Source organism: Girardinichthys multiradiatus, chromosome 4 (assembly GCF_021462225.1).
Source record: "Girardinichthys multiradiatus isolate DD_20200921_A chromosome 4, DD_fGirMul_XY1, whole genome shotgun sequence".
Lineage (NCBI taxonomy): Eukaryota > Metazoa > Chordata > Actinopteri > Cyprinodontiformes > Goodeidae > Girardinichthys > Girardinichthys multiradiatus.
The window spans coordinates 22,868,589-22,894,944 of record NC_061797.1 but is presented as its reverse complement, the minus strand read 5'-3'; the positions used below and the strand labels follow the sequence as shown (position 1 = coordinate 22,894,944).

Sequence of the window (26,356 nt, the reverse complement as noted above, 5' to 3'; positions counted from 1 at the left end):
TCAATATACACGGCCGGGCTGCTATAGCCAAACCTTTGGTCACTCATGCCAATGCCAAACGTCGGTTTCAATGGTGCAAGGAGCGCAAATCTTGGGCTGTGAACAATGTGAAACATGTATTGTTCTCTGATGAGTCCACCTTTACTGTTTTCCCCACATCCGGGAGAGTTACGGTGTGGAGAAGCCCCAAAGAAGCGTACCACTCAGACTGTTGCATGCCCAGAGTGAAGCATGGGGGTGGATCAGTGATGGTTTGGGCTGCCATATCATGGCATTCCCTTGGCCCAATACTTGTGCTAGATGGGCGCGTCACTGGCAAGGACTACCGAACCATTCTTGAGGACCATGTGCATACAATGGTTCAAACATTGTATCCTGAAGGCGGTGCCGTATATCAGGATGACAATGCACCAATACACACAGCAAGACTGGTGAAAGATTGGTTTGATGAACATGAAAGTGAAGTTGAACATCTCCCATGGCCTGCACAGTCACCAGATCTAAATATTATTGAGCCACTTTGGGGTGTTTTGGAGGAGCGAGTCAGGAAACGTTTTCCTCCACCAGTATCACGTAGTGACCTGGCCACTATCCTGCAAGAAGAATGGCTTAAAATCCCTCTGACCACTGTGCAGGACTTGTACATGTCATTCCCAAGATGAATTGACACTCCAGGTGCCTGTTTGGCTGGGCCTGGCCCCCTGGTTATGTCAGGCCCCTGCTGGGGGGTGGTGTGCCCTTGGGTCTCGGGTCCATAGCCAGATCTGTTCTGGCAGAGCCAGCTGGCGGTGGGGCCTGTGGGCTAGTTGCTGCAGCTCCCTGGAGCTTCTGCATTGTTGCTGCTTGGTGGTCCTCCCAGGTCCCCCGGACTTTGGGGGGACTCTAATTCTGTAGGGGTAGAAGAAAACTTCTAGGGTTTTATCTTGTATTCTCTGTATCCTTTTTTCTCTCCTCTATTCTTATCTCCTCTCTATCTTTCTTCTTTTTTTTTCCCCTTTCGTTTCCGTCTCCTTTGCATTTGAAATTATCCCAAAGCAATTTCTATTAAAGTTTTTTATATATATCAAGCAGAGCATTATAGTGTTAACCGTGATGCTCAACTTGTGAAAATAAATCTGTTGTGGTTCTTCTTGGCACTCAGACAACTATTCTGAGCGCTACTCTGCTGGACAGGACATGTTAAAACAATCCTCAAGACATGGTTCTGACTGTATAAATATTGCTTACCAAAAAAGAAAAAAAATATATAGGTTGACTCTGGCTACATCTTAGAGAAGAATAGGAAAAAACAGATGTTCTCTTTGAAAAATGTTCTCAGCCCACAACCATTCAAAGATCTCTTGTAATGAGAAAGCAGGAAAAACTATTTAAGGCAACTTCTTGGTGTTTAGCCAAAGCAGTCTTTTGAACCATTAATCTTGGCATCTCACTTGCTCAAGTCCTGGCATGTATGCTCACTTAGCTTTAATGCGACAAATAATTATCTTAAATACCGGATTTTCAATTCGTTAAGAGCTTAAAATGCTACTATTTATTGAAAATCATGAGAACTTAAGACATGAAATGTGACCCAAACTGTGACCCTTCAGTCCAAAGGACCTACTAAAGTGCTTGCCCCTTACAGAATTATTCTTTTTTTTTCACACCTAACTTGTTCATATTATCAAACTAATTTTGACATTAAATGAAAATACCCTGAGTAAATACAGAAAAGCAGTTTCCAAACGATGATGACATTCATTAGGGTTAAAAGCTATCCAAACCAACCCAGCCCCCTGGCAAAATAATAATTGCCTGCCCTTGTTAAATTATGAAACGTGACTAAACTGTCATTCAACAACACTTTTTAAAAAGGTAATCTCAATTTATCAAGCTAAGCCCAGGCGTCATTATTTTCTTTTCTACGGGTAGAATAAATCCTTTAAATAAGCCCTCTCTGAGAGCTGAAATATCTCAAAAAGCAGCAGATCATACAAAGAAATTAAAACAGTAAAAAAAAAAACAAAGTCATTAAGATCTATCAATCTGGAAGGAGTTGCAAAACCATTTCTAAGACTTTCGCACTACAGAGAGCCACAGTTAGAGCCATAATACACAACTGGAGAAAAGTAGTGAACTTTCCCAGAAAAGGCCAGAAACTCCTTGAGCACATCGAAAATTTACACAGAAGGTCAGAAAACAACCCAGAACAGCAAGACAGAGAGACTGGGCAAAATGCCCCCATGGGAGACCTCTAAGGTGAAAATCACTGCTAACCAAAAAGAGCATGGAGTCCCATTTCACATCTACCAAAAAGTGTCTTGATGACTTCAAAGACTTCAGGGAAAAAATTCTGTGGACTGATGAGACAAACGTGGATCTTTTTGGAAGGTGTGTGTCTTCTTACATCTGCCCATAAACAGATCATCATGCTGACAGTAAAACATTGTGATGGTAGTGTGAGGGTAAGGAGCTGCTTTACTTCCTCAAGTCCTGGATGACTTGCCATACCTGTTGAAAAATATAATTTTGCTCTCTACCAGAAAATCCTGAAGGAGAATGTCCAGCCATCAGTTAATGACCTTATGCCCAATCATACTTTGGTTATGCAGCAGGACAATGATCCAAAGGCACAGGAGCAAGACGACCTCTGAATGACAAAAAAGGTTTTAGCCAAAGTCTGGACTCCAATTCAGATACTATAAAATGACCTTAAGCATGAAGTTCATATTAAAACCCCCCAAAATGGGTGAATTAAAACATTTCAGCAGAGGAGAGAAAGCCAAAACTCCTCAGGGGTGATGTTAAAGACTGAATATTACAAACTCTTGATGTCAGTTGTTAGTGCGGCACAACTTTTTATTAGGTTTAGGGTGCAATTACTTTTTAACACAGTACCGGGTTGATTTGGATAGCTTTTTTCTCTTAATGAATTAAATCATCACATGATAACTGCTTTTTGTATTTACCGAGGTCATCTTTATCCAGCATTAAATCAGTGTGATAATATGAAACATTTAAGTGTGACAAAAAAGCAAAAAAACGGAATAAATCTGTATAGGGCAAGCATTTTTTTTTCACAGCACTGTATATTGATGTGTTTAAATTCATGTTTTGTTATTTCACTGTTTGTAGCCAGAAAACAACAAATGTGTAAGACATTGAGGGTTGTCAGTGACAAAAATTAAAAACAAACTCTGGCTCTTTTCTGACCTGGGTTTATTCTGAAGAGACATATTATGAAAATCTTCTCAGTGGGTGTCTGATAGTTGACAATCAGATACTTTGAAATGTAAAAATATCCCTTTTATTTCTTCTAATGCCTTTCCAAAACTCTTTAATCTCCTTATTTGTCCTGGTTCCAGAGTAAACACTTCACTGTTTTATTAAATCATGACAAGTGTCTTGTCATAAACGGCTAACGTAAAGCACACATTCTGTAACAGACCATCACAGCACAGACCGTCATTGCTTGGTTACCACCTGAACACATAATGAACAGACTGTGTTTCCAAGCAGTCAAACTTTTATTGACCCATGCTGTTCTTGAATCATTAACACTTCTTCGAAATGTGCACAGCTAAAAAGTAAATCTCCTTATATACATCTGTGTCTCTGTTATAAAAAGTTAAGCATTGTTTAACTGTTCAAGTTCTGCAAATTGAACTGAGCTTCATAAGAAAATAAGCATCCTCTATTATATATCCACTAAATATCCTCGATTTAGGCAGAAATCTCACAGAAACACATTTTTAAAGTCACAGTTCATCATTCATAAAAAGCAGACTTGTGAGCTGCGACACTAATCTTTGGGATTTCAGTCGGTATCTGTGACACTCTGACGTTTCACTGACATTTACAGATTGGCTGTTATTTTACTGTCACAGTGAATTGTTGGAATAGTTTCCTGCCGTTATTCCAGAAATCACAGATTATTTAGCCAGTATGTGTTTGTCTTAGAGAAAAGGAATTCAGTGAAAGTACAAAGAGGAAGAATTTAATAATACATTCTAGATAAAAACCTAATTCCCCCTGGAAATCAGGCTACAGCTCGTTTTGCTTTAAAAAAAAACCAACAGAAGTTTGTGCATTTTTTTATCTATGATCAGATCTTTTACTGTGTCGTATTTTGTGTAAAAGTTGTAAAAAATACAAAATGGACAGGAGTTATTATTAAACGAGTTAACAATGGTAAGGTGACATGGGTAAAAATGCAATAAAGTGATTGATAGTCTGTTGTCTTTATTGTTTTGATTGATATATAAAACACATATCCTTTGGAAACACTTTAAAATTGCATGTCATACTGGCAGCCAGGAGGACAGAAGTCAGGTGTAGCCACAGACTGGGAACCTTGACTCACTAGCTGTCGTCTACAAGGACTTTACCTTGGCGTCCCTGACCAAAACGCTTTCTCTTTCCGTCTGTCTGGTGTGTTATTTTTATTATTGAGGTTGAGGGACTAGGTAAATGTCGCCAGTGTCTGCTGAGCTGCTCTCGGTGCCCAGCGGCAGACCGGAGATTGGTGCAGCTCCCAGTGACAAAGCTGAGCCTTGCACTGAGTTGGTGAACTAAAAGGTAAAAGGCTGCCAGCATCAATCAGCTGCAGGGAATAGAGAGGAAGAGAGGGAGCATCCTCCTCCCCTGCTGTTGCTGCAGCAGGCTACCTTTCACAAGTGCAGCTCCCTTCTCCCTCCCTCTCAAGGCTGTTTAAAAGGGCAAGACGTGAAATACCTATTTCAGTCCCACCAATGAGCCATCTTATCCTTTGTGTGAGTGGGCTTATAGGACTTCGATTAAGGTCAGATTAATTTCAGCTGTTGTAGGCTGTTGTAGACAATATACTTCAATAGAAGAAATAGTTCCTATAAGAAAAGGCCCTTGCAGGTTAGACAGGATTCGTACTGCTGGCAGGAAAATAGCTGGAATACTACAGTCTTTTTAACATTGTGACTTAACATATCCTTTCAGAAGTTTAAAGAACTTATTCCCTTCATGTACACTATTACTTTGCTTGGCAACCTATTCAATAGTAAGAATTAATTTAAACTGTATAAACAGACTTGTATGTACAAAGTTCAAGAAAATATGTTCCTGAAGAACAAAACAGACGATCATGCAGTCAGTCATCAGTCCGTAATTTTCTACCGCTTATTCCATAGTGGGTCGCGGAGAAGCTGGTGCCTATCTCCAGCAGTCTATAGGTGGGAGGCAGGGTACACCCTGGACAGGTCGCCAGTCCATCGCAGACGATCATGTATTAAATCAGAAATACAATACTTGGCTAAATTCTTGAATCATCATTTTCTTGTTGTATTTCACATACATACATACATAGATTCACTTCCATGGAGCTAGACCTTGTAATCTTAAAGTGGTCCTCATCAGTAGCTACTGAGTCTTTCCTCTTACATATTTCTTCTGTTTTTCTTTTTTTTGTCACACAAAGGATTCAAATCTAATAAAGTTTAATATCAAAGATACCCTGAGAAAAATTAAGAAGTCATCTTCAAATGATTACATTCATAGAGGGGAAAAGGCCCTATATGAAAAAGCATTTGCCCCCTTGTTAAACTATCTGTTAACTGTAATCAACCACAGTTTTAAGAAAGCTGAGGGTAATTTCACCAGTCAGACCTGTGCATGACTGCCAAATATAGAGAATCAATTAATAACTTCAATACATTCTGTCTGACAACAAAAAGGAGGCTAAAATATCTCAAAAGGCAACACAGATGAGACACCAAGTTTTGGTATTTATCAGTCTGAAAGCTATTTCCAAGGTTTTTGGATTCTAGCAAAACACACAGAGAGTCTGCACGGTGGGGCAGTTGGTAGCACTGTTGCCTTGCAGCAAGAAAACAAGCTAATCCTGGGTTCGACCCCCTGCCGGGGGTCTTTCTGCATGGAGTTTGCATATTCTCTCCATGCATGCGTGGGTTCTCACCGGGTACTCTGGCTTCCTCCCACAGTCCAATTAATAGTCTCTGTGTTGCCCTGCGATGGACTGGCGACCTGTCCAGGGTGTACCCCGCCTCTTGCCTGTAGACTGCTGGAGATAAGCACCAGTTCCTCCGTGTACCACTATGGAATAAGCGGTATAGAAGATGAATGAATGAACAGTGAGAGTCACTATCAATAAAAAACTTCGATGCATCCTGTCTGACAACATTAAGGAGGCTAAAACATCTCTGAGTCATTGTCAAAAAAAAAAAAACTTTCCCAGGAGTTCCCCCACTACTAAAACAACTGACATCTCGTCAAGGAGGTCACAAAAGAACATGGAACAACGTCAAACCTCATTTGTGTAAAATTAATGTTCATAATTCAACACCAAGAAGGAGAATAGGTAAACAATTGCCCAAAAAACATTTGGGGAAAATATTCTGTGGACTGATGAGACTTAAGTGGATTTCTTTGGGAAGGCATGCATAATATTACATCTGTCATAAAGCAGTTTCTCAAAAAAAGAACATTACACCAACATTCAAATATGGTGGTGATGGTCTAGGGCTGCGTCTCTGCTTCAGAACCTGGACCATTTGTTGTAACTGAAGGAACCAATGAGCCATCTATGCTCTACTAGAAAATCTTGGGGAAAGTCCGACCATAAATGACTTGGGTTCTGCAGCAGGACAATGATCCAAAGCACAACAGCAAGACCGCCTCTGAATGGCTTACAAAACCCACTAAAAAATGAAAATGTTTTGGAGTGGCGTGGTCAATATTCGGATTTAAATTCTAATAAGATGCAGTCGTTGCTGCCAAGAATAGCACAAACAGTTATTAAATTTTAGCGGGCAATTACTTTTTCCACATAAGGCTAGGTTGTTGTGGAAAGCTTCTCCCCTAATAAGTAAAATCTGAAAGCTACATTTTGTATTTATTCGCGTTGCCCTTGTCAGATATAAACATTTGCTTGAAGATCTGTTACATTTAAATGTGACAAAAATGTAAAACAGAAGGAATCTGAGAGGAACTACCACTTCTGTGCCAACAAACATTCTTGAAGAGCTGTTTCCAGAATAACTGGCATACAGTAAAACAAACAAAGATGCATCTCCCCAGTCATATGTCACATAGTAGCTGTATTTTTCACTACTTCACAAAGCTTTCAGATACCGTCTTCCTACTGTGAACATTTGTTTCTTTTCCTGACACTTTTTCCTCTATTCGTCCAGTTTCCTCACTTTATGCTGACGTTGTGGGAAAAAGCACTGGACAGAAAAAGGAGTAATATTTTCAAAGAAAAAAAACTCCTTACGTAAAATACGCTATAGTAAAGTTTTTTTTCACTAAATGTTAGACTTATTCCAATTTTTCTTTGTAGTGTATTTTACTATATATAAGAACTTAAGACATTTTTTGGTAGACAAATACTCAATTCAGGGGTGCAGATAATTCTGCCAAAGCCTGTATAGATAAACAGTAGCTACAGTACTTTATCTAAACTATCCTCTCAGTTTAACTGCTAGCTCTCTATAAAAACATCACAATACTCGTTGAATTTCTGCTCTGGGAGAAACATTCAAATGATTGCAAGTCAAAACCCAAAATGAGGCCCTACTCGGCTAACCATGTTTAAAGGCCACAAACAATCCAAACTAGGCCACAGTCCAGCTTCAATGAGTCAACAAAAACATTTTGTAAAGTACTTCGCTTTTGTAACCTCAACAGACACTAAATTCAAGTTGAGGATCATCATAACACATTCTACATCAGCCTGTCTGGTTTTCTTTGGAGCAAAGCATGTAGCGCCGGCTCTGGATAATGTTACTGATGTTTCCCCTCGCACGACATGGATAGCTCAAGGCAAAGTCCCGCCCACTGCTCCGTCTTCCTGGGACAGCCACATGTTGAGTCATGTGTCAAAAGCAGAATGACAGAAAAGGTTTAAACCACATTTGCAGCTGTAAACCATTTCCTCATGTCATCATACTTTCCCTCCCATCAGCACAGCAGCCACAAAAAGTCACTTTGAAAGCAATTTTATATCAAACTGTATACTTCTAATTTTTCACCCTCTGAATGCATGCAGTTTTTAAAGCCTGGTGCTAAATCTGTAAATACATCTCGGTCATAAAAAGGCCAACGAGAAGATGCGTCTCTCTATTATTGCAGCGCTACACATGATAAAAAAAAAAGAAAATCAACCTAAGATGGGATGAGGGTTCTCCACAGACAAGGGCAAGGGGTTTGACAAAAATCTTCATTGCTTGTGACCAGTCTCACGAAGATGTTCTCACAGAACACTTAAGGGAAGGCTTTTTACATAAAAACATTTTTGGCCAATAACTTAGGGGCATCTCTACCGGTCTCCTGTGTAAAATAATCAAATCGAACGCTCCTATACCCAAAGGAAGTGATGAGCCTTAAAAATTCTTTAGATTCTTTAGTAAAGACCAAGGTCAAGATTTTCCACTCAGCAACAGAAACCCTTAGAACACTAATGCTTCCATATATCCCAGCACTACTTAAAACCACTTAAAAGATTTAAAAACACCCTAGTGGTTGGCTACTGCTTTGGAGTTTCTCCATATATATAAAACTGGGAACCTAAACATCCTTGATGTTGCATGTGGTTGTCATTCTTTAATCATTGCAGGACGAGTGTTTTCCCAAGCATAACAGATATTCAATTTCTGTGGAGCTAAAGGGCAAATGAACATCTGACAATATAATGGAAAAATTGATTTAATATATAAACAGAATAAAAAGATTCAGTCTGAGTGGGAGGCCAATGCACTGAAAGGAATGTTGGTACTGCAGCTCTGTAAACAGTGTCCCACACAACCTATCAGTTCCTTTCAACTCAAGTTAATTTTAAACAAATGCCTTGTAGCCTGTGGATCCTGCCCATTTTGTTCAACCCTCTGCCATTTCCACTTTACTCCACTTGTGGTATTTAAATAGGTCGTGCTGGATCTATCTGCCCAACCAGATGGAGGATGACGAACTGAAAAATGTTTCCACTTGTGACTTTAGGGAAGTGAACTCTCTTTTGCAAAAGACCAGGGTCACACTAAACCGTAAAAAAACAACCAAAAAAAACAAAACGTGTCCATCGATTAGGCAAGGGGGTAGGAAAGTTATACAGTTAAAACTCTGGGTCTCTGTGGCCTAGATTGTAATTTTGTAACAATATTCTTCCCGCTTTCTTTTCCAGTGTCTACATGTTGAATTGCTGCAGCATTAAAATATGCTGGTTTGGTTGAGTGTCGTTGGGAAGTTGCGTGTAATTTACAACAGATGTGCACATTTGCATGAACAACTTCCTCATTGGGACAAAAATAGTGTTGTAAAAGCAGTCTTTGTGCACTTCCAGTACCAAGTGTGCTCTTATAATTGTCACACCTAAAATAACTCGTAAATACAAACCAGCATTACAAATGGAGGCACTTAAGTTGGATTTTGTAAACCAAAAACCAGACATGTTCCACTAGATTCAAAAGTCAGAGCTTCAACCCAGCATTTCTCTATTGAAGAGCCTAGGCAGTGAAAACTCTTTTTGCATTTTGACACAGCTTTGCATTTTTTTTTCTGCAAGTCAGTTCCCCAAATTGTAATGTAAATCCTTGATATTTTCTCTGTAACTCACCCTTTAAGCCCCAGTCTGTTGTGAAAGTAATGTAACCCAATTTTAACATAGATAAGCTCCAAGCGCCTGACCCAAACCCCTTGTTTATCACTAAAATGGAAGCGTTGGAGATGAATAGTAAACATCCTTAGTATAGCAGTCTCAGTTTATAGGAGAAATTAACTAGATTACTGAATTAAAGTTTCCCTATTTTGAGGTGATAATACAACCATTTTCAGAGTTTTTATTTTTTAATTTTCCAGACTTATTTTATATGCTGTGCTAGGATTTTCATGCATATTTCATTGTTGTATTATGGATTTAGACATGTATTAATTTCAGCTTTCTAAATGATTTGGTAAGCAAATCTACTGACATTTTAAAGTGACAGTTAACACTTTACAAATTCACTCCATCTGCCAGTCTGTCCATGTAAGTTCATATCTTTGTTATGGCCTTGCCTGTTCACTTCAGTGGAAGAAAAAAATCTAAAAAGAATAACTTCTGTTCTCATCCACTTTCTGATTATGACTAGGTGGTTTGTTCATAAATTCCTTTAGCTGGACTGCCTTTTTACAGCTATTCCAGTCCTAAACACTGAAAGCGTTTTTACGCTACAAACCACACACATAAATCCCAGTTCAGGAGCAACAACGGTTCAGGGCTTTGTTCAGGGACACTTTAACATGTCGGCAAAGCTGGAATTAAATCAACATGGCAACTAGCAGAAGAATCCTCTTCCTGCGGATTCACAAAACACACTCTATAGCTAAAGTTTTAGTTTTCCATTGCTGTTTACGGTTTTACTTTCTAATTTCCCAAAAGAGATCGTTGTTAGATAAGGTAGATATTTTTTTTTTGCAAATAGAAATAGCTCAGAAAATCATTTCAATACAAGAATTTATCAAGGCCAGTTTAGTGGGCCTAGGTTTATCTGTAGTATTTACCAATTTAGTTTAACTGTCTTACACACATTACTAAGGCAAATGAGCAGAAACTAATCTTGTAATAGTTCTAAGAAATGTTGATGCATTACACAGTGTTTTTGCATATACAACAGAGTGGAAGAAAAAAATGGAAACACTTCTTCCCCCAGTCAGGTTAGGCAGACTTTTGGCATTTAAATGCTTGCACAGTTCCTTTTTTTTTGATCTAGTTTTTTTTTGCTGACTTTTCACTTTGGTGACAGATAAACTCAATAACACAAAGCATGAATCCTTTTTTTAGAAATCACACTACAGAGGCAAACATGTCCAGCACTGTTTCACCAGTGACAGGAAATAATTTGCATTTATTTAAAAGAAATTTATATTTCTTCCGACAGTATGAAACTGTTTCATTACAAGACCAACAGTGCCCCAATGTGGTTAAATGACAACATGAAAAACCCAGATGGATTATGTTTAGTGTACTTTTATTTGCAAACATTTCAATCAAGACAACAATGTTTCCGTGAGAAACCTGCATTCCATATATTAGTGAGTTATCCCAATGTGCACTTTGTGGCTTTACAAGTGAACAGAAAGTACTTTCAGTACATTGCTAAATGTGCCACATTTGACAGCCTCTCGAGAAATATCTGATATATTTAATGCACTATTGGGAAAAGTCGGGACACAGCACACAAATCTGATAAACAGCAAGAAAGACGTAACAAAATCAACTAAGTAATGAGACAGAATCTTTTTATTTATATTTTAAATCTACATTTTTGGAATTAAGTTAGATGACATTTAGCTCAACTGTATTTCTTCTATTAGATAAAACCAGCTAATAATTAAATTTAGTTGTGTATCCCAAGACCCAAATCTCAGTGTTTATTGTATGAATGATCATGGAAAAAAAAAAAAAAAGGTTAATTTGTTATGGTCACACTATTTTCTACGGTTTACTCTTGTATCTGGAGCACAGCGTGTTGGTCACACGTGGAAGGCAGTGGCTAAAACAGAAAGCAAAAATCAGGTTTTATTTTCAAAATGACGCAGCTCAAAATTAGGATTATTTCTCCAACCCTACAGGAAAAAAATTGACCTCATAAACTTCATGTTTATTGACTTAGATACTGATCTACAGAGTGTGAGGTGATATCTTTTCCTTATTTTGGGTGAGTGAGTCTTGCAAAAGGTCAACACTCACAATTGAATTGGAAATGGCAGTAGTCACAGTAAGGCCTCCTGTTTCGAACGCGAACCTGGACTCCAGTCTCTGTTCCTCCAAGGTGTCGATGGCAGCCCACGCACTGAGGGGGATGGAGAAGTGAGAAAGGGATTAGGCCCAATTTAAGAAATTCAGCTGATCTGTAAGGTCTTGAAATGGCTTCAAACTATCCACCACCTTAGCACATAGCAGATTGTTGTTTCTGTATGAACATGAGATGCACGTTTGCCTGTGAGGAACTCTCAATAACAGAAAGTGAAGTTATTTTACATGTACTTGCTAATGAACCAATGTCAACAAAATCCCATGCCAGTGAGATATTTTACAATTAGCATCTAAAAGCAAAGCACGACAGTACCGTTGTCACCCACTCAGCCAATAACATGTTAAAATAGAAACTGGAACAGAAAAGAGCACATTTCAGTACTTCTGGGAGAGAGCAGACGCCACTCCAGATACTTTAAAGACTAGAACACCGACATTATCATGCAGCCAAAGCATGATTACAACAGACTACACGTGCAGACTTATTCCGACCTCATTGAATGCAAGCATGATCACACAAGTTATAAAAATTAAAATGGAAAGCTTCCCAGTATAATCACCAAAAAGAACGAAGGAAGTATCGTCAGGTGACAGATTTAATGGGAACAAGGGTTTTGTGACCACACCCTAATCAGGTCATAGCTTCTCACCTGGAAACAGGTTAGGTGGAAACAGAGACTAAGGGCATCTATGACCATGGCTGCCCCACTACCCAGGACACGCTCACACACACAGCAAGTCCTCCTGCCACTGACCATCCTGGGGCACCACACGTTAACAGTGTTATGCCACCATGTGGGAAAAGATGGAGAAAAACACTTGCACAAAACAGAAGGTTGGAAAAAATAAAACTACATAAAATGTGTACCTGGCATAATGAGATGACTCTGAGTTCATATGTGTCTGTAATGACATAGATCCAGTACTGTAGCGTGAGGAGGCATTCCTACTCTGAGTGCTGTAAAGTCCAGCAGCTGAATGGGGGCGAGGGTAAATAAATGCTGCAGCAGAGTCTGAATACTGATGCAAAATATCCAGGTTGTCCAAAGACTCATATCTGTAAACAGGTTGTCACAGTAAGATTTAATAAGCAGCCAAGATAAACTGAGAAGCTTAAAACCTAGTTCAGAGTTACCTCTTCATGGAGGTACCAACATCGATTGGCTCCTTGTGAAAACTATCGCTGCGCTGACGTATCCAGCTGTTGTCAGTCAGAAGCTGAGTCCTTTTCTTCATCTCCTCCAAAATCTGCTGTCTCTCTCTCTCAGCCTTTGATACAGTCAGCCCTCTTCTTTTCCTTGGGTCACCTAAACCCATCAGTTTGGGGGTTAACCCAGTGCTTGTTAGGAACAAAAAAAGAAATAATAAAAAGTATAAAACAAACCTCTCGTTTGTTTGTAGGGTCCAGATAAAGTTGGAGTAGACATGGACATTGCCCTGATAAAAAGAAGCAAAAAAGATGCAATTTGCCATTTCTGAATCCAACTCGACACTTTTGGTAGAAATTTGTCATCTCTTCATTACAGTGAATTTAGGATGAAATCTTCTTCACAAGCAAATTAAGCAAGAACAATTCCTCAAACAGTTTAAAAGAAAAAGAAAACTGCAGCAAAAGTCAATAAAGTTACATTATATTAAGACTTCTTGAGTGAACTATTCAGTGTTTGGAAGCAATAGGATGAAGCCAGGGTGCAATAATAAGTGGAAACTGAGCTAAGCTTGTTCAGACCTGTGTGCATGGGACAGCTGAGCGAAACCATGGGAACCCTCAGCCCTGAAGTTCAGCATTAGGAGCAAAAACGCCCAGCCCAAGCACAAGATGACCAAGCAGCAATGAGATAGAGAAAAAAAAAAGTCTTATGTCTGTACTTTATACATCTTTTAATTCACAATAACCCTTGTAAGAAAAAAAAAAAAAAGCTTTTTTTACCAATCTTTTCCAGGAATCCTGTCATTCTGCGCTTCGTGTGCAATATTGGGTGGTTTTGGTTCTGCATCTCTCTGATCTTCTTTGTCAAGTTTTAGCTTCTGTTTTGTTTCCTTTGTCAATTCATTCACATAAAGCTGTGAACTGGCAAACCTCTGACGACCACAAGCCATCTCAACGGCGTCTTCCTGTAAGTATTGAGAAAATCTCTTCTTTATGTATCACATTAACATATCAACATATTAATATCCAAACATTTAATTATAGCAGAACCAGAGGTGCAGTGACGAGAGATTGAATTATTTCCTTTCGGAAAAGTGCATTTGGCCAAACTGCTTTCTGTTCGAGCTGCTGTTCCATCTAAATAAATCCAACACATTTAATATCTAGCTAATTAAATGGCTTATTGATAATCAGAGTTGTCAACATTAACTTCTAATTAGACCCATTCTTGCTGCCCCCTGCTGTCATCTTGTCCTGTGTGTTTATAGTCTTTCTCCGATGTTTTTCTGATAGCTGGTCTGCGTGTTACTAATGTACATTTTAGCCTTATAGAACCTTTTACTAAATATATTGTAATTGTTATATTGGTAATGCAAATATGTAGTTTTACACTTATTCTTTTAGGGTTACCATTGGTAATGGCATATTGACAGAAATGTTAATATGCAGTGTTGCTGTAATAAATAAATAAATAAATACATACACTCTGATCCTCAGAATTGTGTTTGGTTTCAAACCTTTGTACTGCTTGAAAATCATGCTTTAAAAAAAACACAGATGTTTTAGGCCATACCTGCTTTGTGGTTTAAACCCATTAAATGGATGAAAGAGACTTCACGTTTTTTCCAGTAACATACAGCATAAAATGATGCATCCCTACTACAACCTTTGCTTCTAATGGTTGGGAGGAAAGTGCCCCCAAACATCTCCCTTAATAAAGAATTAGGTCACCTGTTTGCAGACTTTTCTTGCAGCAAAAACAAAGATCACCACAGCTTGGATATTGGAGGAGCACCACTTATCACTCTAAAATGCCAACATTCTGCAACAAGTATTTGCAACAAGCTGAAATAGTTACAGTATCTGAATCTCAGCTTGTTAAGCACCAAACATCATTTCAAGTAGGAGAAAGATATTGTGCACAGTACACGTTTACTTTACAATTAAAATAAAAATTTATCCAGTATGATTCAGTCCACAACAGTATGCATCTGACAAAAAAAAAGAATTACATTTATAGATAATTTGCATGCTCTCTGCAAATAAAGCAGTTATGATAATGGAAACAGAAAATATATTTTCAAATGTACATATATACACAATTGAATTTACAATAGAATATAGTGTGTTTTTTTTTTTTTTTTAGCAGTAGCTCCTATGTCTAATGTTGATGAGCCTAAGTTTAATATTATTTTATTTTTGGGCACGACAAAATACAACTGTTGAATAGGAGAATGTAGAGCAAACAAAACCTCCAGACTCACTGATCATGTAGTGCATGAATGCAGTTTTAAATTTTTTTGAATACATTAATTACAACACATTACCCTCGGCATCTCTCCTTCTATTGCATCCTGCTGTGCCCTTTGCCACTCTGCCTGCAACCTCTCTTGATCTCGCTGGTATTGTTCCTAAAGGATAAAAATCAAGCAGAACTGTGCATTAATCCTACATAGTGACTAACACTGCAGTCCTTGTTGAGTTATCCTGCAATTGCATTACAGCACCTGCAGGAGGAGCTCTTGCTCTTCCTGCCACTTCTCCTGACGCCTGCGATCCTCCTCACGGTCCCAAGACCAGCTGGATGAGGATGGGTTGAGGGAGGGCACCTCAATCTGGAAGTGCACCATGGATTGTAATTTTTAAATCCCCTGGATGTTTACATGAACTCTCAACATAACTGAAGTCTGGCCATGCAAAAAAATAAAACAAGCAATTCAAGACTTTAATAAAGTAGTTGAGTAACTTACATCAGATATTGCAGTTTCTGAGCCTCCTGTGAAAGAGGATCGTAGATTAGCTAATACACCGCACATTCTTTCAGACAATAAAAGCAAGTGCAGCATTTTATTCAGTAGATTGAACAGACACCACACAAAGGCTGGGGATACATCAGAATCAGAATCAGAATCAGAATCAGAATCAGAAAAGCTTTATTGCCAAGTACGTTTTTGGGCATACAAGGAATTTGTTTTGGCGTAGTCGGTGCAATACAATACAAATTAAACAGTACAAACATATCTACAATATAATATAAATATAAGTGCACAGTTTTAAGTGAGTGAGAGTAAATATAGAGCAGTATAAGATGCAAGAGCAATACAACAGTGCAGGTGATCATTGTGCAAGTAAAGCAGTGCAAGTAAGCAGGAGTCCAAGCTGAGCGTTAATGTAACGCATAGAGAACGCTGCATTTATTTGTTACACTGCATACATTCCCTTTGTTGCTCCCTTAGGCTGCGTCTAAAACACACATTCAAAATGAAAACAGAACAGCTTTGCTTTGTGCTGCAGTGACTTCTGGAGGCCAAAACACAAGCATGGACTGTAAAAAGAAAAGAGGAAAATTCCTCCAATATCTTTAACAGGAGGAACGTGTGAAATAACTTGCTAACTGGACTCGGATCATAAACACAAGGCTGCTTTTAAATCAGCACACTGATGTATCCTCAGCCTCAAGACAGCACAATGAAAACACTCAAATTGAAACTGTTCAAGCACAGAAGAAAAACTCCACAAAATAGAGGCATTCATCTGTCATTCTGACAAATTCCAAACCATTTGGTTTACTTGCAGATGCTCAAACAAATGGTGGCTTTGCAGACTTTAGCATCTAGCAAGCTGCTTAAAATAAGCATGAACTCCACACAGAGCAAACATTTACCACACAAGTAAACCCATGAGCTGATTCCTGCAAAGCATGAGGAGAGAAGCCATTGTAGGAGAAACGCGAGGTAAAGCAACAACCACAGAACATTGTACATGGTCATTTTACATAACGAAAATTTGGTCATAAACATAGGGTTGAGTTTTCATATTTAACATTAAAACTCCAATATCGAGCAGTCAGCTATCTTCAAGTTAGACTCGTATTAGCAGATTATTAATAAATGTAAAAGACAGTATCAGTGGTATCAACCCTGTCGTTTTGTTACATAAAGTGCTCTGCAAAGACCAGCACAATTCTGCCTCAATTTGCAAGAACATTTTAATGTAAACAAATTGAATTATGACAGTTCTTCAATTCCAAACTTAGCATTTTTCTACTGACTTTTATATGTGCTGCTTTAGGTTTTCTAAAGCAGCAGCCCCATTACAGTCCATGTAATCACAAATGTAAACAAGACAGCAGTTAATCAAATATGCATATTTTTATACAGGAAGTTTAGAAGCCAACCAAGCAAAGCGAAAGCCTTCTAAGCTGTGATACATGGAGTCCTTGGTACTACTAATTTTACCTTTCTGGGTGAAAAACTCTGCCCTCTTTTTCTTATTTTCGCTAGTTACACTATTATTATCTAGAAGGAAAGAAAGAGTGAATTATATATGAAAATAAGTCGGCATTTAAAATAGTTTGTGTATAATTGCTACCTTTACGCCTGGCATTGGTGTTATTGCCAGAAAAGAGCCCACCAATGGCCTTCTCTTGGGTTACCTGGGGGGGTTAAAGATGTTACAGCATGTAGAAAAAAAAAAAAAAAATCAGGAAAGCTTAGAAACTAAATTGTGAGATGAGATTATTAGAATGGACTCACATTGTCTGTCTGCCCATTAAGTTGGGATTCTTGAGTGTCTGTTGTTTCTACAGAGGCTGCATTGTTGGCATGGTGATCAGAGCGACCTATTAAAACAGGTGCAGCAGAAGTCAAATTGAGGGTCAACATGCTCCGCCCTGGCCGATTGTGAGGACTTCCTTTATTCGTGCTCCAATCTAAAAAAAATAAAAAAATAAATAAAATAATTGCCAAAACAAAAATGAGAAAAAAAATAAATAAAAAAAATCACCATAAATTTCTGTAGGGACCAAATTACTATCACTATTACTGGCGCATTATATTACCCTTGATGCCATAACGACGAATGTCCATGGTTAGACTCCCAGTTTGCAGCGAGGATGCCATTTTTGCCTTCCACTGGCTGTAGGTCATGTGTGCAACTGCAACTCCATTGACTGCCACAACCTCATCATCTACACACAGCTGACAGTGCTCTGCTGGACTGCCTGTAGGATGAATATCAGGAAAATAGAAGAAAAAAAAAGGAACCATGAGATCACAGAGAAACTGCAGAGATATAAGAATTTAAGGAACATTTTGACTATATGTAAACAAAGCCAAAGCAACTCGCTACTCCTTTAAGTTGATTAGTAGGTAAGTGAGCTAAACTACAAAGCAACAAGTAAGTGACACCAGTGTTGTATCTTAATTATTCATAAATAGGTTTTGAATAAGGAGATACATTTAGAAGTTTTTGATGAGTGGAAAAATGGTCAAATAACTGTTCATCTTCTCAACACGGAAGAGTAAGAACAAACTTTGATGATCAGGATCTGACATTTTTAACCTTATTTTGAAAAAAAAAAAAAAAAAAAAAGTACTGCAGTCTACTCTTTCAGTATCATCATATTTTTGTCTCACAAACACTTTCCCATGTGTCCCATCTGATTGAAGCAGTTATATTTTACGGTTTATGTTCTAAATTGCAGCTGTGCAACTGAGCTGAGAAGGAAATAAGAAATTATCCAACCTCAGTGTAGAATCTGTAACGGCTTTCCCCTCAACTCAAAACACAACATCTAATTTTAATACCAATTGACTCCACTTATGTGTTGTTCTAGTGGAAAAACTTTAACAAGGCAGAACTAATTTTACAAAAATGTCTTACCTGGTTGAATGAATTTTATTCTCACCCCTGTGGCGTCCCAGTGAATGTGGAACCCAAAGTCTGGTATGCTGTTTGGACTAAGAGTCAGGCTCACTCTCATGTCACTGTGATCAACCTGAAAACACACACACACACACACACACACACACACACACACACACACACACACACAAGTAGCAAAAGGTGACACACTGTGATCCAATGTCCTGCACTTCCAGGTAGAAATAAGAGACCTGCTACACAAGTGTAGTAATGGATACCGTGAACAACAAGTTTTTTAAAGAACTGTCTTTACCAGTGCTTCTTCAGCACTACATTTATGAATTTGGTTTAAACTGACATTATATTTCAATGTAATGTTGTTCAGCCAACATTTATTCTAACGATGGACAATATCTTATTAGGAATTTAATATTTTATCCAAAAGATAAATTAACCTTTTACGAGATTAAAATCAACCAATCACAGTATGTTTAGAAAAAAATAGATATGAACAAATTGAATTAGTGGTTATTTATGACTTTGTGGTTTAATATACTGCTCCAACAAAAACTCAGCCTGAAAACAAAACTTGCCAATGATGATTCCCTTCCTTCGAATGTCCAGCAGAGGCAGTCAATCATAAATTGTGATTCTGGATTTTTTCCCCCTCCCTTTATGAGCCTAATAACTAATGTGCAGCTCATGTGACAGCAAAGAACAGTGGGACATTAAAAATACATTGTTGTCTGTTTGCTTTTACACCTCAGTGAACAAAATTATCCAGGGCAGATAACTGAACAGCATCTCTGTGTGGAAAAACACCAAATACAAGTGAGGGGGTGAAGATACAAACACCATTTTTAAAAGATGAGTGGCGTTACTGCCTCCAACTGCCACATTTTGCTGCACAATTCCTCTTGAAGTTATTATGCTTCTGCATTGGTGTTGAAATCCAAATGAGCTCACAGCAGGGAAAATAAAAGACATTAATGTTTAAAGAAGCTAAAATGTGTTTATTAAAAAGAAATAGAAGTAAGATGCCTCGAGATAAACAGTTGGTAGACATAATTATCCACGTAGGTGACATTAGATCAGAACAGTTAGGGAGGCACAGTTATAATTAAAAGAAATGCTCCTAAGCTTTCTGCAGAGTTGAACAGCAATTCTTTGAAAACACACACTGGAAGTCTATAGAGTGGCACCAGCTGGCCAAACTTAAAATGACATTAAAGCATATTAACTCTGCCTTTGGGCTCTAAAGATTATATTGCAATCTGAATTTATTATGTTCAATTGAACTTTTGTCTAAGGTTTGAAAGCATTAAATTAATTCGCATTCATTCATTTTGGGATATTTTACAGCAAGCATAGCACTTTATTTGGTTATATTCCTGCTATCAGTAACTACTACCACTACCTTCCCAAATGCACAATCACAATACACGTAATATAAACGTTTTTAGCATTGTCATCAATTAAGATGAAAACCAGCAATTAAATGAGAATGAAACTCATTCTCATTATGAATGAAAATGACCTGCAATTGCATAGCTGTAGGCAAGAGATAATTACTCAATCCTTGTTTTGTTCCCTAAATTTTTAAAAGAAAAAAAAAAAAGATGCAAACTCTAATTTATTTCAATATCAGTAATTACTAAGAGAAAAAAATTCGATCTCCAAAATTTAAACCTTACAATCTCATAGCTTGCTTTCAAAATTATTCTAATGGATGCATTTGTTTTGATGCATCATACTTTATTAACCAACAAAATATGATTTGGGTGCGGCGCCTTCAATTCTTGTTGCTTAAACAGTAAAGGTTTTTTAACCAATTTGATTTTTTACAGTTTTATTTCAGTGCACATCTTTTAAAAAAGTGAACCTATAAATACTTTACAGTGGTTTATGTGATTACGTTGAAGTAGTGACTGATCAAGTTTGTTTTTCAGTGTTTTTTCTTTCTCATCTTATTGTACATAGGTAAATAGAATCTCGACAATGGTAATTTAATGATGCCCTAATGGACAATTTCATCCAACATCAGCCTAGATTTGCTAATTTTATATTTTCAGTGCAAGTACAGATTGTCTGTGTGCTAAAATATAATTTTATTTGTACTAGAATGATACAACATACCTTTGAGAGGTCAGCACTTGCATTACATGGAAGAGCCAAGCTTTCGTTGTGGGAAGACTGCCGTTTTGTATAAGGTTGAATCAGGGTGGAGGGCTCACAGTTCACTTCCTCCCTCTGTCTTGTAGCATTCTGCCTCACCTGGTTGGCCTTCTTCTGCCGAACTGAGGCCTGATACTGACCCCTCAGATGAGCCGCCGCATTTTGTCTTTTAAGATATGGTTTGGTGGATAAAGATTGTGAATCCTCAGTGTTCAACATCAAAGTATGACCGCCATCATCCTAGAGGTAAAAATATGATCACAGAGAATCAGGTACATTAGGTTGGATTACAGCACAGCGGCTTTAAATATGTAAGAAACAGCAAGGCAATGAGACCAAAATATAATCTTGTTCTGATTTTCTAATGAACGTGACAGCTTTACCAACTTTGGCTCATTTAGAAGACTTCAGCTTTTATAAATCTGCTATAATATACCATTTAGTGATCTTTGTATTTATGTACGTTAAATACACAAATAAATTAAATCAAAGCGTAAGGTTTTTGGATTCAAGAGGAATGTGGCAATTTAACAGTTTATGTAATAATAAAAGGTATAGTATGGAGGCAGTTTTTCAGGTTGATTTAATTTGTGTAAAGGTGAACTCACACTGTATCGTCTTGGCAGGGAGGACATTCTGGGTGACTTTGCACCGAAGGGTTTGGCTGTGATTGCAGAAGAAAGACGAGTGGAACCCTCAGACCGACGGTACCCGCGAGGAAGGCTTGCAGAGCTGGACCATGTTGTAGTTCTGGACAAATACTTTGAGACCCCTGCAGACTCCTGCTGACCGGCACCTCCATCCTCAGCTGAATCCAGATGTGATCTTGGAGTTTCTTGAGATTTTTGGAACAGATTTGTCAAATTCTCTGTTACATCAGCTTCTGACTGACTAGCTGCATTTGGAGAAAAAGTTTTCTTTTTCGGATCAGTGTTGAAGGAACGCATGTACAAATCAGAACTATAGCTCCTAGCATATTCTTCAGTATCGAATTGTTCTGGTTGTGTGAGTTTAACAGGAGGGGAGATCTGTTTTGGCAAAACACTTTGTGGTCGCGTCTGTCCAGATGTGGAATGAAAAGTACACTGGCTACCCAGGGCATTCACTTGCGTCGGGGAGGTGAAAGCTTGGTGTAGAGAAGGTGTAGTAACTCCATTTCTTCCATCTGAAGCCAAGTTTGGCTCCTCTCCCATGATAGACCTACCAGACTCAGGCTTGGGTCCCAATTGAGACTCCTGCACAGACGTGTCGAAATTGGCTAAACATTTTAACATATTTTACTTGAAATTTAATGAAGTAAAATAACTACAGTAAACATATGACTAGGCATTAGTTAGGATCAAAAGGTAAAAATAGAAGAATCTCTAATCTCACCCAAGAATGGCTTTCGGAGCTGAAAGGGGCTTCAGTGGCATTGCTGTGGGTCAGGAGAACTCGAGTATGTGGTCTGAGATCACAGCTTAGCCATGTGGATGAAGAAACAGAGTAAGGACGGGGAGAGGAGCTATGTCGCCACAGTGACTGGTCTCTGAATTAAAAGGACAAAGTATAATAAAAAAAAAGAAAAACTTAAAAGCAGGAAACTGCATTTTAATTTACTTTAAGCATAATTTGTTACAATAGAATTTGCCATTTAAAACATAAGGTTTGCTACAGTAGCATTTACATACCTCTTTAGGGACCCTCCTGGTGTCTCATTACCCTCATAATTTGTCACAGCCCCATTGGTCAGCTGTTTGACAATATGTTCCCTTTCAAGTGACCGTCTGTACAGTTCAGACTTGGTGCTTCTGCGTCGATTTTTCCATCTCGTCAAGTCCTGAAGCAAAAACACAAGTTAAACACCACATTTGATGCATGCATTCAGTTACAATTTTTATTGTGACCAGCATTTTATATAAAAACAAAAAAACAGCTATATGTTTAGCTAGGCCACATTTAAGCCATCTCTGAATAGGTAGACCAATATTGTTAAGAAGTAAATATTCAGATGGTCTTACTTCAAACTAAGGTTTTAGAAATTCAACAGTTCCATTCATCCAGTGATAATAAAGCAAAACTATGCACGGAGTTACATCAAACAGCCAACATAGACCTGATAGACACATTTTGTCAAAATGTACCTACATCTTGCCAGTGAGCTTCGCTGTCCTTGGCAACTACACTATACTCTCTTTCAATTCCTTGATTCCAGTCCCTCGGCAGGCTGGTGTCTTGACCTTTATCAGAAATGGCATTTCCATTTGAAACTTTACGCACAGGATACACCATAGGGATGTCACTGAGGGATTTGCTCCTGGTTCAGAGAGAAAAAGAGAAAGGATGCTGAAATATTGATGATTGTTTCCATGCTTGGCCATGAACAGCTAATATTTCAGACAATGTATACTTGAGACAAACTTGAGTATTTTACAATGTAGAAAATGTTTTCGCATTTTCTTGAAATCTCATTTTCTGAAAAGCAGTCTGTCTTTTGTCTTGCATTTCTGGGCCATGCATTATATAATCACAGGTTTAATGAACAAGAAGTGACCAACATGATGCAGCAGAGCAAGAATTATGCAATTTTCTTATACAACAATAAGCACAAGCATAAATAGTATATTAGACAGCAGCTCTTAATGACAAGATTGCAGCTATATACCACAAAAGTATGTTGAGCATACAAACACCACAAATCAGTAGCAAAGTGCAAGCAGGGGACTAGCATGCCAGTCAAATACCACAGGCGCTTAAATAACAGATGTTACACTCTGCATAACAGCCATAACTTGTACAGTAACAAGTTATAGCATGGCTGTAGGCAATGGAAGATGTCAGATGTGACATCTTAATAAGTTACAGCAGTGTTTAGCAGGTGGTGTAATCAAAACAGCAGCATAAGTTGATGGGAGGAAGAAAATGATTACAAACAATACTAAACCCTGCTGTCAATTCTGTTCGGAAAATTAACAGGGACGTAAACCCAACACTACCATATGAAGAGGCAAATAAAAGTTTGCAGCTAAATTTATCTTGCAAGACACATTAAAGAGATGAAAATGTACCCAAATGAAGCAGCAGCAAAAGCTCAATATGGACATGTTTGTTCCAACAAACCCACAATTTTGACTCACCAAATCCAGCCAGGGTTGACCTGAACTGGCATCCCAGGCCTGATTTGGGTTTGATATACTCTACAGAACCAGAAAGAAAGATTAATGATCACTAATTTGCACCCAGATATGAGGCAGCCTTTTCCAAAACCCTTAATGAAACCTTTTTTGACAAGAGGCTTGTACACACCACTGCTTTGGAATGCAAATGAATTTAAAGCCAGAATATGATGGCAAAATGAACCGGTTTAACATAATGTGCAGATATTAGTCTGACAGTTTATTAGCCCACAGTGACAATTTATTTCCACACGTCACACAACAGCAAACTGGAACACAGAGCTGACATAAAGCTGTTAATTTTAACATGTTTCTGTTATGACCACACAGATGAGGCAATGCATGATTCATGTTTAACAGTTACTAACAAACAACTCAGTCATCAATATGCTGGTAAAACATTCTTACATCATCAGCACCATAACTGGAGAGCACACATGTCATATCACAAAATTATGACTTAAGTTCAGTAAAACTCAGACTGTCAGTACTGTGCTACATAAGAGACGCTACAATAAGTAAGTATGTCAAAGCTGAACACAGATGTTCAATGTAGTGTGCAATTAGGAATGTGGGTGTGAATCAGTCAAAGCTCCGGTTTGGAAAGATTGTCCTCAGTGGTATTTGGACGTGTTCCAGAAGTGGCAGAGACATCTTGCACCATAGCAGGTGTCAGACGCCAGGAAATGTGGTCCAAGTCTTCAGCAAAAGCCAAAGCTTTCTCGCTACAATCAAAAGATATAAAAGAAGTTGCATGGAATTAGTTTAACATAATTAGTAGTAGATGACAAGCCATTACATCAACAAAAATGTGATTTTCTGAGTACAGCTGTTTCGGGTCATGTCCACATTCTTACAATCTGTTACTGGCTAATTGCATATGCTTGGCAAATTACAGTTTATTTTTTGTGGCACAGCTTGGCTGACTTGCGTCTTTGGTACAGCTATAGTAAAACATTTGGTATATAAGGGTTATTTTAGCGTGAAAAAGGCAATTTATATATATATATATGCTTTACCATTGCAGATGAATTTAATTAAAAAAAAAACCTACAAAAGGAAACACTTTGCAAAAATAATTTGTGAATGCAATGTCATTATTAAAACAATTACAGTCCCTTGCCAAAGAATTAAACTTTTTCCACATTTTGTCATATTAAAACAAATATCGCTGTGTTTTATTGGGATTTTATGTGATTGATCAACACAAAGTAGTACATAGATGTAAAATGTAAAAAAGAAAGTTACTTTTTTTTAAAGAAATAAAATTCTGAAATGTGGCATGTAGCCACCTACTTTTGCAATTACAGTTGCAAGATGATGAAGCTATGCTCTTCCCAGTTTCCAACTCTACTTGTAAAATGGCTCAAGTTCAGATTGGTGGAGAGCATTTAGACATTAACTTTCAAATCTTAACAGATTCTGAGTTGTATTTAGGTCTGGGTCATTCTAACACATTGCTTTGATTTAAACCATTTAAACCCCACTCGACTCAAGCCTTTTGCAGCTTCGATCTTATTTTCTTCAGGAATCCTTTTATGTCCCTATTGGAGAGAAGCACCCACACAGCATGATACTGCCATCATGTCTCTCCATAGGCAAGGTATGTTTAGACTGTGCAGTGGGCACAGATGTACTCCATTCAAAAATTAGAACTTGAATTAGTTTCAAACTCCCAGCTCCCGTCCCAATATCAAATATATAATAGGGTTTGGCCCTTTACGACATTACTATTGCAAAATGAAGACAGCAGCTTTCTCGTATTTAAAAAATCTAAAATACAACAGTTTTTTTAAAGCAAAATAATTACAAAGGAAGAGCACACCAAAGAAAATCAGGAGAAGAAGAATTGGGAGAATACGTGAAGAAGAAATAGGCTAATAGTAATAGCAGAAGAAGAGACCAAAGATGTCGCTAACCAAACCTAAAAGAAAAGTTGATGATGAACACAGACGACTTCAGGACAGTTGGACATTGCAGTATTTTTTGTTGAGTTCGGCAGAAATGCGAGTTGCCTTATATGTAAAGAGAAAATTGGTGTTCTTAAGGAATATATTCTCAAGCGTCATCATGCGACTACACATGGCGAGTATCATGAGAGATACAAGGGAGATGACAGAATAAAAAAAGTGGATCAGCTCCAAAAAGGATTACAATTCCAGCAAGAACTTTTCCAGAAGTCCAGTAAAGATGCTGATGCTGCGGTTCAAGCAAGTTACGTTATTGGTGAGTTAATCGCTAAAGAGGGAAAACCATTCACTGAAGGGAAATTTCTGAAGGACTGTATGTTGTGAGTTGCTGATATTCTCTGCCCTGAGAATTGAAGCTTATTCAACAACATTTATCTGTCAGCTAACACCGTGGCAGAACGAATTAGTGGGCTACAAATTAACATTTATGAACAGTTACATGACCAAGGCCGAAGTTTTACTTCATATTCCCATGGCACTGGATGAAAGTACTGACAGGAGT

At 38.0% G+C, this 26,356-nt stretch overlaps 1 protein-coding gene across 8 annotated transcripts in view; it reads right to left on the bottom strand.

Annotated features, from left to right (window-relative positions):
• Nucleotides 1-10,953: 10,953 nt before the first annotated feature.
• The window catches only part of lmo7b (LIM domain 7b), a 42,215-nt gene continuing 26,812 nt past the window's right edge, over nucleotides 10,954-26,356 (bottom strand). For 3 of the 8 annotated variants that reach the window (XM_047364109.1, XM_047364115.1, XM_047364116.1), the window contains 22 exons: nucleotides 23,846-23,905; nucleotides 22,857-23,025; nucleotides 22,400-22,548; nucleotides 22,104-22,257; nucleotides 21,338-21,964; nucleotides 20,691-20,969; nucleotides 18,573-18,687; nucleotides 17,749-17,910; nucleotides 17,444-17,619; nucleotides 17,280-17,343; nucleotides 17,147-17,206; nucleotides 15,659-15,684; nucleotides 15,416-15,523; nucleotides 15,236-15,319; nucleotides 13,689-13,873; nucleotides 13,488-13,532; nucleotides 13,143-13,195; nucleotides 12,894-13,065; nucleotides 12,627-12,815; nucleotides 12,409-12,517; nucleotides 11,693-11,795; nucleotides 10,954-11,495 (listed from right to left, as the gene is read on the bottom strand). In XM_047364109.1, coding sequence (XP_047220065.1) covers nucleotides 11,476-11,495; nucleotides 11,693-11,795; nucleotides 12,409-12,517; nucleotides 12,627-12,815; nucleotides 12,894-13,065; nucleotides 13,143-13,195; nucleotides 13,488-13,532; nucleotides 13,689-13,873; nucleotides 15,236-15,319; nucleotides 15,416-15,523; nucleotides 15,659-15,684; nucleotides 17,147-17,206; nucleotides 17,280-17,343; nucleotides 17,444-17,619; nucleotides 17,749-17,910; nucleotides 18,573-18,687; nucleotides 20,691-20,969; nucleotides 21,338-21,964; nucleotides 22,104-22,257; nucleotides 22,400-22,548; nucleotides 22,857-23,025; nucleotides 23,846-23,905 — 3,109 coding nt within the window. In that variant the 3' untranslated portion in view covers nucleotides 10,954-11,475. The remainder of the gene's footprint in view (nucleotides 11,496-11,692; nucleotides 11,796-12,408; nucleotides 12,518-12,626; nucleotides 12,816-12,893; nucleotides 13,066-13,142; nucleotides 13,196-13,487; nucleotides 13,533-13,688; nucleotides 13,874-15,235; nucleotides 15,320-15,415; nucleotides 15,524-15,658; nucleotides 15,685-17,146; nucleotides 17,207-17,279; nucleotides 17,344-17,443; nucleotides 17,620-17,748; nucleotides 17,911-18,572; nucleotides 18,688-20,690; nucleotides 20,970-21,337; nucleotides 21,965-22,103; nucleotides 22,258-22,399; nucleotides 22,549-22,856; nucleotides 23,026-23,845; nucleotides 23,906-26,356) is intronic. The other 5 variants (XM_047364114.1, XM_047364110.1, XM_047364113.1 and 2 more) reach the window with 5 other exon arrangements.